General features: G+C 37.4%; 1 protein-coding gene across 6 annotated transcripts in view; it reads right to left on the bottom strand.

Annotated features, from left to right (window-relative positions):
* Positions 1-4,084: 4,084 nt before the first annotated feature.
* The window catches only part of rtn4a (reticulon 4a), a 25,909-nt gene continuing 19,098 nt past the window's right edge, over positions 4,085-10,895 (bottom strand). For all 6 annotated transcript variants that reach the window (XM_056395857.1, XM_056395858.1, XM_056395860.1 and 3 more), the window contains 5 exons: positions 8,441-8,579; positions 7,092-7,161; positions 6,190-6,236; positions 6,040-6,098; positions 4,085-5,156 (listed from right to left, as the gene is read on the bottom strand). In XM_056395857.1, the coding sequence (XP_056251832.1) occupies positions 5,114-5,156; positions 6,040-6,098; positions 6,190-6,236; positions 7,092-7,161; positions 8,441-8,579 (358 nt within the window). In that variant the 3' untranslated portion in view covers positions 4,085-5,113. The remainder of the gene's footprint in view (positions 5,157-6,039; positions 6,099-6,189; positions 6,237-7,091; positions 7,162-8,440; positions 8,580-10,895) is intronic.

Below are 10,895 nucleotides of genomic sequence, written 5' to 3'. Positions count from 1 at the left end.
ATTAAGGTATAAAAAGTCATGAAAAATTAATAGTATAGTAAGGCATGAAAAGTCATCGTATAGTAAGACATAAAAAGTCATTAAAAAGTCATATTATAGTAAGACATAAAAAGTCATAAAAAAGTCATACTATAGTAAGGCATAAAAAGTCATAGTATAGTAAGACATATAAAGTCATAAAAAAATCACAGTTTAGTAAGGCATAAAATGTCAAAAAAACGACATAGTATAGCAAGGCATAAAAAGTCATAGTATAGTAAGGCATAAAAGGTCATAGTATAGTAAGACATAAAAAGTCATAGTATAAAAGAGAATAAAAAGTCATAGAAAAAGTCATAGTTTAGTAAGGCATAAAAAGTCATAGTATAGTAAAAAATAAAAAGTCAGAAAAACGACATAGTACAGTAAGATATAAAAAGTCATAGTACATTAAGGTATAAAAAGTCATAAAAAACTACATATTATAGTAAGGCATAAAAAGTCATAGTATACTAAGGCGTAAAAAGTAAAAAAAAAACTACATAGTGTAGCAAGGCATAAAAAGTCATAGTATAGTAAGGCATAAAAACTACATAATATAGTAGGGCATAAAAAGTAAAAAAAACTACAGAGTATAGTAAGGCATAAAAAGAAAAGTCATAGTATAGTGAGACATAAAAAGTCATAAAAAAGTCATAGTATAGTAAGGCATAAAAAGTCATATTATAGTAAGACATAAAAAGTCATAATATAAAAGAGAATAAATAGTCATAAAAAAGTCATAGTAATGCAAAGGCATAAAAATTACATAATGTAGTAAGGTATATAAAGTCATAAAAAAGTCATAGTTGAGAAAGGCATAAAAAATAATAGTATTGTAAAGCATAAAAAGTCATAAAAACAACATAATATAGTAAGGCATATAAAGTCATAAAAACAACATAATATAGTAAGGCATAAAAAGTCACAGTATAGTAAAGAATAAAAAGTCATAATATAAAAGAGAATAAATAGTCATAAAAAAGTCATAGTAATGCAAAGGCATAAAAACTACATAATGTAGTAAGGTATATAAAGTCATAAAAAAGTCATAGTTTAGAAAGGCATAAAAAGTAATAAAAACGACATAGTATGGTAAGGCATAAAAAGTCATAGTATAGTAAAGAATAAAAAGTCAGAAAAACGACATAGTACAGTAAGATATAAAAAGTCATAGTACATTAAGGTATAAAAAGTCATAAAAAAGTCATGGTATAGTAAGGCTTAAAATGTCATAAAAAAGTCATAGTATAGTAAGGCATAAAAAGTCATAAAAAAGTCATAGTACAGTAAGGTATAAAAAGTCATAAAAAACTACATATTATAGTAAGGCATAAAAAGTCATAGTATACTAAGGCGTAAAAAGTAAAAACAAAAAACTACATAGTATAGTAAGGCGTAAAAAGTCAATAATGACATAGTATAGTAAGGCAAAAAACATCATAGTATAGTAAGGCAAAAAACATCATAGTACAGTAAGGCATAAAAAGTGATAAAAACGTCATAGTATAGTAAGGCAAAAAATGTCATAGTATAGTAAGGCATAAAACATCATAGTACAGTAAGGCATAAAAAGTCATAAAAATGTCATAGTATAGTAAGGTAAAAAACATCATAGTATAGAAGGCATAAAATGTCATAACAACATCATAGTATATTAAGGCATAAAAAGTCATAGTATACTAAGGCGTAAAAAGTAAAAACAAAAAACTACATAGTATAGTAAGGCGTAAAAAGTCAATCATGACATAGTATAGTAAGGCATAAAAACTACATAATATATTAAGGCATAAAAAGTAAAAAAAAACTACATAGTATAGGAAGGCATAAAAAGTCATAATATAGTAAGGCATAAAAACACATAGTATAGCAAGGCATAAAAATAGTATTGTAAAGCATAAAAAGTCATAAAAACAACATAATATAGTAAGACAAAAAAAGTCACAGTATAGTAAAGAATAAAAAGTGATAAAAACGACATAGTACAGTAATGTATAAAAAGTCATAAAAAGTAATACTATAGTAAGACATGAAAAGTCATAATATAGTAATGCATAAAAAGTAATAAAAACTACATAATATAGTAAGGCATAAAAAGTCATAGTACAGTAAATAATAAAAAGTCATAAAAAAGTCATATTTTAGTAAGGCATAAAATGAAATGTTGAAAGAACGACATAGTATAGTAAGGCATAAAAAGTCATAGTATAGTAAGGCATAAAAAGTAATAAAAAAAGTCACAATATAGTCAGGCCTAAAATGTCATATTTTAGTAAGGCATAAAATGTCAAAAAAACGACATAGTATAGTAAGGCATAAAAAGTCATAAAAACGATATAGTATAGTGAGGCATAAAACATTATAGTATAGTAAGGCATAAAAAGTCATATTAATGTCATATTAAAGTAAAGCATCCAAAGCAAAAGTATAGTAAGGCAGAGTAACGACATAGCATAGTAAGGCATATGAAGTCATAGCATACTAAGGCACAAATTCAGTGTAGTGGCAGCGCAAAGCACAGTGGATTACACAGGCGCCTCATATATAGAGGCTGTAATCCTCGCTGCAGCTGGCCCCCAATTTACCATTTGACCCTTTCCTGCATGTCATTCCCCTTCTCTCTGCCTCTCCATTTCCTGTCTCCCTACTGTACTGTCCATTAAAGGCAAAAAGACGAAAAATTATATGAGAGATTACCCACGGCGGCTCTTCGGAAAAGAGTTACTCAGAAGGCTGGGGCTGACATATATTACTCAGCCTGACGAGACAAGAACGTCGACACCAAACTTGTGGACTTTCGACAAACTTTTATGTTTGGAGATTACAACACACACTTTAACGGTGCGCCACAGCAGCATATGAGTGACTCCCAATGGCGGCCCTTCAGAAGGGAGAAAGGAAGACTATGTTACATATAGGATAGAAGTTTGGGATTGAACTATTACATACAAACATCACCAGAGTTACAGAACATTCAGATATTTAATTATATATTCTTCAGATGTGTGTTTGTGAAGAGTGTTCTGCTGGTCACTACCCAGGACTGGAATGTGGGTTGTAGTTTATGACTCTTATCTACAGAGGGAGAGAGGAAGGCAGGTTGGTGTGTGTGCGTTCATGCATGGCACAGAGAGGCCAGGATTCACACCTTCGTGTTAATCAGTCCGTTTGGTGTTACCTGTCCTATATAAGGAACAACCAAATATCATCAGTGTTAATGTTACAAACTGGAGATTTTGCCTATGTTCTCCAGTTTGCCTGGTGTTCATTGGTTGATTCTCTGGGCTTTTTTGAAATTCAAATTTTTTTTTATCTTGTTTTAGTCGTTTTAAGAATCAGTTTTGATCTGTTCTAAATATGTGACTGTTTATGCTGATGACAGCTGAGGTTTGTTTAATAAGTATTTTCGGACTCAGCCAGATTTTGCTGCTGCACCGCAAATCCAGACTCTTATTTGCGTACATGAGCTCAGACCTGACTTGAGATCTGATCGTAGCTTCCGCTCACGTCCAAATTGATAAATGCCGAAGCTTGCGTGGAAACGGTCGTACACACGGTTTTCTGCCGTACGTTCGTTTGATAAATGAGGGCCAATGAGAGCATGTAAAAACCATCGTGAAGCTTCTTCAGCTGAAAACATGAAGACTGAAGACCTCCGGCTCGCTGCACCACTTTTTGTTTCACTTCATCGTAGCAACACTGATGCTGCTCTTTGTGACCTTTGAGGTAGATAAAGCCTGTTACTGTCGAGAGTTCAACAGAAGCAGCCCATGTGGAGAGTGTGTGGAACAGGGATTGAGCCTTTGAGCATTAGGACATACCACACACCCTGTTCTTCACAGACACAAACATGAAGCTGCCAGTTCATCTCGCAGAATTTTGATTCTGCAACTTTGGTTTTACAAAAATAAAAATTAGCACATATTTTTTTTTTATGTTTCAAGTCAAAACTGCCACATGATTTTGAATTAACATTTTAACCTGCAGCTCATCATTAACAACATTTGGATAATGGGCTGGAGCTAACTGCAGTTACCTGAGTTTTTGACAGAAGACGAGGCGGGACTTTCTTCGTCTAGAAGCTTTATTGATAATTGTTTACATCTCACAATGCATTCCACAAACACGGCTCCCAGCTGGAAGCTTTTTATCGTCACAATTGAAATATGAAGTTTATCATTCACAATTATACTTGCATAACAAACAAATGCTTGAAGTTTCCCAAAGTCACATCAAGTTGTAACTTCATTAAGATATCAGCTCCACAGACAGGATGTTTTTTTTTTCTTTTTAATATTTTTCTGAAGTGATGAATGTAAACGTTTTCCTTCAAGGGTTTTCTTTATTACACAACTGCAATGACATGGAAATAACTCTTATGTAGTTAATGTGTTGTTTGTCTGCAAATATCTTCTAGATGTTTCTAGCTAACGTTACTCAGAAGCGATGAAGTTTTCGATGGTAACCCCCCACCCCACCCCCACTGCCTCATCAGGAGTCAAAGACGTCGTTCACTAATCCGTCATTCGTCACATCGAGGCGAAACCACTCAGCAGGTCACCGAGGAAACGAGCTCAAAGCTCGAGGGACACAACAGTAAAATCACAGAATATTCATACAAAAAAAAAAAAAAAAAAGTTGTTCCATCTGCTGCTTGCTCTCATCTGAAGAATCTCTTCGCTTGACTGCAGGCAGTAAAGAAAAAGAAAAATTTAAACCACGAAAACCCACACAATGCCCCGGGGAAGAGAGAAGGTTCATTCAAGATTCAAATGTGTTTCTGAGAGTTTTAACATCTCACAAACATTTTAAACCTTGATTCAAAAATAAAAAAAGGAGGGAGATGTAAATATGGAGCCGACCTCGGCATTGTGAACCTGCTTCCAAAGAAAAAAAGGAATTCTGAACTGGAACAAAAGTGTTTTATTTTTTTGACAAATAAAGTTGAAAGGGCTGCGTACACGCCAGACCCCTTTCCTCCTCCTGCCTTCAGATCCATCCCACCCTCCCCCGCCCTCAACCAAACAACACCACCCTCCCTCGAGCCATCTTCTTCTCAGGACTTCCTGAATCCAAACTGCGACTTGGGGTTTATTCACTCCGTCTTACGCTTCATCCCGGGCACCTTAGCCTGGATCCTGCAAACGAGACAAAATGCGTGAACCATGAGTCGACAGGAAGCCCTCATCCTGCAAATCCTGACACAGCACCAAGCACAACAGAGACACACATTTTACATTTGATGGTATTTCAGTAAAGCCCCTTTTCCACTGGTAAGAAAACCTGCTAACATCATGTAAGAGGGAACAATCAGTATTCACACGCAGGTCACATGACACTGCAGTAGACTTAGGTATTTATCGCCTCCTATCAGAAGTGATGTAAACACAACACCAGTTGAACTCCCTAATTTTCACTCCTTTCCTGCTGTAACGTCTTCCAGAGACGTTCCAAGACGAAGGTGCTGTTAGACCAGAAACACCACGGCTACACCTTCCTGAGAGTGAAGCTGCAGCCCAGAAACAAGTTTTAAAAAAAGAGAGTCTGACACTGACAGGAGTGATAACCAGAGTATGTGAGTGTGCTCAGTAAGTGCAGGTGATGACATCAGGCATCTCAGTTGGGTGCGTCCTCATCACGAACAGAGAGACAAACTGGACTATCGGTGGACGAGGAGTCAATCAGATTAGGTTTTTAAAAAAGTTGCTGATGTTGGTGGACAGACCTCGCTGTGTGTACGTCTGTGGAAAACACTGTTTACACTGCTCTCACTTATTTCCATTATTGATCATTCTGTTATTTTATCTCTTCATTGTTTGGTCAATAATAAAGCTAAATATTTAATATTAAATAAATAGTGAAATATTTAAACATCAACAAGTTCGAGTTCAGAGGTTTTTAAAGATTCACAGATTTATCATGAAACTTTCAACATATTATCCCCTGGATCTTTTCCATAAATAACCCTTTATCATTACTACATCATTAATATTGTGACATCATTAATACTGGACTGCTTACTTTCCCACAATGTCTTTGATCTGGTTGTTGACCAGAGCCAGGTAGTGGTCGATCTGAGCCTGAAAATACAAACAGCAGCAGGTCAGTGGGGTGGGGGTGGGATGGGGGGTCAGGCAATGGTGCATTATGGGTAGAGACTGAGGTTCTTACCTGGTGTTTCTCATAGACGATTGGGCAGCTGAACACTCCAATCACACCTGAGGAAGAAGAAAAGTAACATCATGTGATCCGATATTGAAATGAGTCTGATTCCAAACGAATATCAATCTTAGAGACATTAGGGACTTTAAGCAGCGACGGATGAAGGAACACTACGGCGTGATGATGCAATGACTTCCTTCTGTTGCAACCAAGCTACAGTAGAAAGACTAGTTTACCTGTGATACATTAAAGGGTTAGCAGGTAATTTTACACTTTGTCATTTTGTTTATATTCTATCATACCATAAATAGTTTTATCTATTATATTTGATAAAGACACGTCAGACAAACTGTTGTTAACCTACATCCTCCCTCTCTAACCTGACTGTGAACCATGACGCTGTCCGTGGTGCTGAAGTCACAAACTCATCTGATATTAAATTGTCTCTGAATCAAATATCAACAGCTCTCAGTCATTTTAAGAGACATGTTGTTACAACATCCAGAGCAACCTCGGTTTCCTCGAAGAAGTTAAGTAGCTGTTGTCAGAGTTAGTGAAATTTGATTTCCATCACTATGGCAACACGTTGGAATGTATACCGGCGCCGCCACTTCAACCGTCGCTTCTTTAAGTCTCTACTGACTCTGTCACAGGACAACAGAACACAGGTCAATGTTCAGGTAATTACAGCATCTTAATTCAAATGACTGATGTCATCATTTGTCCAGGTGAGGTTTAAATGTTGAAACCCAGCAGTCAGACACTGTATCTTAACACAAGGACTTTAATTTATTGTAGTTAAATTGTGGTGAATTATTATAATTCTACAATTTCACCAGCAGGTGGAGCCAAAGTGAGAAATGTTGACATCACTGATCAGAGGAAGTCAACAAGTGGTTCATGTTCCTCACCCAGAATCAGCAGAGTGAGCCCATTGAACAAGGCACCAACGTAGGTCAGGATCCACATCAACACAGCAAACTGCAGAGAAGAAGAAGAGAGCTGAGCATCTTTAACACAACACACAGCTGTGATCACTTCCTGTCTGCAGTGTAATGATGAACTGTTTTACTGCGATACTGAAGGAAACTTAAAAACAGAAGGATTCTCTATGAAGTTCTGCAGACTGTGTTTCTCTGAAGCTTTATTCTGGAGGAACATCAGAAAGGAAAAGGAGTCGCACTGAATCAGATCAACGTGGTTCAGGTCTGACTCAGTCAGGACCATGTTTGATTCACCTGACACTGTGTCTTTGTCTCTTTGTCCTGAAAGTCCAGGTCCATTAGAGTTCAGAACATGTCATTTCACCAGGTCAAAATGTAGTCCAGAACCACAAGTTTAATAACAGTGCAGTGAAGATTTCACACCCACCCCCCAGTCCCCCACCTTAACCTACAGAGATGACAATGGCGGGAAATTAATCAGGGGCAGAAAAATAATGAGAATATCTCAGAGTTTTAAAGATTTCTGCAGCTGGGACCTGATAGTGATCCTGATCCAATTAAAGAATCAGTCTTTACCCGCTCAGGGGATCTCTCCTGGAGACGGACTGTGTGCAAGTCTGTATTTGGACTTTGCAGACTGAGGGGGTCGGGTTCAGACAGGTGACGACAGGAGTCTGACAGCTGCAGAGCTCAGAGTGACTGTGACATCACAGCTCTTACTTCTATCTGTTTAACACTGAAGCATTCGATGATCACAGAAACCTCTGAGGATTTCAGCTCCATTTTACACATATTTACATCATGTTTTCATACAACAATGAACTACTGTTAATTAGACTGATGACATTTCCCTCAGGGGACATGTGAGGACCAGTGTATAGATAATTACATAGTTATTAAATATGAGATAATCAAAAACCAAGTGTACTTTTATATTCGAAAATCAAATTATCTGATTAATTTTCACTTCTTTAAGCACTCCTAATTTTTCTGATCACACTGACAGAGGAACCTCCTGTTTTTTTGTTTTTGTTTAATGGTGTTGACAATTTTCCTCACAAGATCAATAAAGTATATTAATCTATAAATCATAATAATTTGATCATAGTGAATTAACATTTATATAGAAAAACACTGGACCCTTGTTACAGTGTTCCTGTATGGAGGAAGTTGTGATTTTTTACATCATTGTCTTACACAGTGATGAGTTCATCAGTGACATGACTGAAGTGTTTCTCACCATCTCAGCTCTAACTGATCAGTTCTGGTCCACAGAGCCAGGTCTGGGTAAGGGTCAGGGTCTGGGCTGTTCTCACCTTGATGGAGTCGACCAAGTCTTCGACCAGGAACAGGCGCCTAAGTTCACCAATGGTCTTGTTGAGTTTGGCCAGAACCATGTCGCTGTACTTGTGGACCATGTCCTCAGACAGTGCCACCTCCTGGTCCAGGTACTGCCTAAGAGGGACAGATGTTATGATGATAAAATTTATAATAGAAACTTTATTTAAATATCACTTTTATTAACAAAGTTACAAAGTGCTTAACAGAAAGAAGACGATTATTATGATGATGATGATGATGATGATATAAATATACGCATACATCATGATTAAACCTAATTTGATGCCAAACAGAGGTTGATTTAGTTTGAAGCTGATCATGTTTTCTTCATGTGACATTTGTGAAAATTAGAAAATCCAGTTTCATTTCTCACACTGATCTGGAGGAATCAGCTCTGACTCACATAAATCTGAGCCAATTAACCTTTAATGAGCTGTGAGGTCGAGGGTTTAGTCAAACAGCCAGGAGGGAGACAACAAAACAAACACACAAGTCAGGAACCAGCAGTCAATCCACTGTTTAAGCACCATTCCTGTCATGTGATTGGCCGGTTCAATTCCCAATGAAACCAGTCAAACAAGGACTCAAATCAAAACTCTTTTTCATCTGAATATCTTTCACCATGTTTCATCACTTTCAGAATTAAACCAGGTGTGGTCACCGGTCAGGTAAAGTCTAAGCTCATTTGTCCTGTGAAGGTCAGAGGAAGGAAAGAACTAGATTAGGAGATTCATTGATTAGTAAATTTTAGGTCAAAATCTGAATGTTGGACTGCAGGGTTTACTGTCCATAAAGACGTCACTTCAGGCTGCTAGAAACTCAATTTCTCCTGTCTCTGATGTTTATGGATGAAACCATTAGTCAGGAAAATAAATAAGTTGTAGCTGAGACAGAAAGCAAAAGTCTGTACTGCACCCCGAGTCTGAGTGTCTACTTTCAGGTCAGAGGTTTGAAACATAGACTGAACTGTGTTATTTTTTTTTTTAAGTATATTTTTTTGGGCTTTTTTATGCCTTTATTTGATAGTATAGTGGAGAGAGACAGGAAACAGGGAGCTAGAGAGGGGGAATGACATGCAGCGAAAGGCCGTCCGATGCGGGATTCGAACCGGGGAGCAGCGAGGACTGTAGCCTCTACACATGGGGCGCCTGCTTAGACCACTACGCTACACGACGCCCCTGAACTGTGTTATACACAGTGTTTTAGAATACTGTCCTGAACACAGACGGACAGATATTAAATACTCTCAAGTAGGGCTGGGACGATTATCCGACGTAATCGACGTTGTCGATTATAAAAATTACTCGACGTGGAATTTTTGTGTCGACGCGTCGTGTAAAACCACACAGGGTAAATGTTCAGAGAACAGAACCAGAACTTTCTAATGGGACCGTTTATATCCATCGTCTTTGGTTTACCCGGATACAAGCGCAGCGCACGGACTGGGACAACGCGGTGACGTAATTGAAGTCAGTGACTACGTGAATTATTTGCGTCTGTGTAAATCTATTTGAACAACACGGCGGCGTCTACCAGCAGCACGACGGAGCGCGTGGAGCAACACGCGGCAGAAAAGGCTCGTACACGGTCCTGCAGAGTTTGGGAAAACTTTAATCTTGACACCAACAGTGCGGTAGTCTGCAGACTCTGCAAAGTGCATCTGACATATCTCTCATGCACGACAGTCATGCACGAGCACATAAAGAGGAAACACCCTGGTGCAGCGAGTCAAGATGTTGGACGGGGCAAATTTTTATATTAAATGAATAACTGGAAAATAATTGCAATAAAATTACTGTTAGGTTAATAAAAAAAATAATCGTTAGATTAGTCGAATAATTGAAAAAATAATCGCTAGATTAATCGTTTAAAAAATAATCGTTTGGGACAGCCCTACTCTCAAGTTATATTTCAGATTTCAAAAATTAAATGATGTAAAGATCATGAACAGTTTCCCACAGAGAATTAACAAAACTCTGAATGTGGATCCTTCAGGACTTTGAGATGCTGAGCAGCAAGTCAGGTCGACTCGACAGCTGCAGACACATTATGATTCTGTAGCGTCACGATTCACCAGGTCTGATGATGACTTCATATTCATTTTTATTTCCACAGATAATGATAATATTGTTATTGTGAGTAGTTATTATCAGAATGCTGAGATCTGGTGGTGACAACAGGTCGGTGTGTTTGCCACTCAGACACTCACGTGTTGAGTTTAACACTGATGAGGAGCAACAATCAAGACTTTCTGTTTGTGTCTATATGAAACTCTTCACTTACTTTCCACATCATTTACTAGTTTTTCTTACTATAACGAGCAGGTTGTCAATGAAGTATTACAATTAGCACCAAACTGTGTCAAGCTTCTCTTTTAATGTCCCAGTAAACACCTGGTAATGTTCAGGAAATTAGCTGAAAAATATGAAA

The sequence above is a fragment of the Seriola aureovittata genome, chromosome 14, assembly GCF_021018895.1.
Source record: "Seriola aureovittata isolate HTS-2021-v1 ecotype China chromosome 14, ASM2101889v1, whole genome shotgun sequence".
In the NCBI taxonomy this organism is placed as follows: Eukaryota; Metazoa; Chordata; class Actinopteri; order Carangiformes; family Carangidae; genus Seriola; species Seriola aureovittata.
This window is presented reverse-complemented; position numbering and strand designations above follow the sequence as displayed.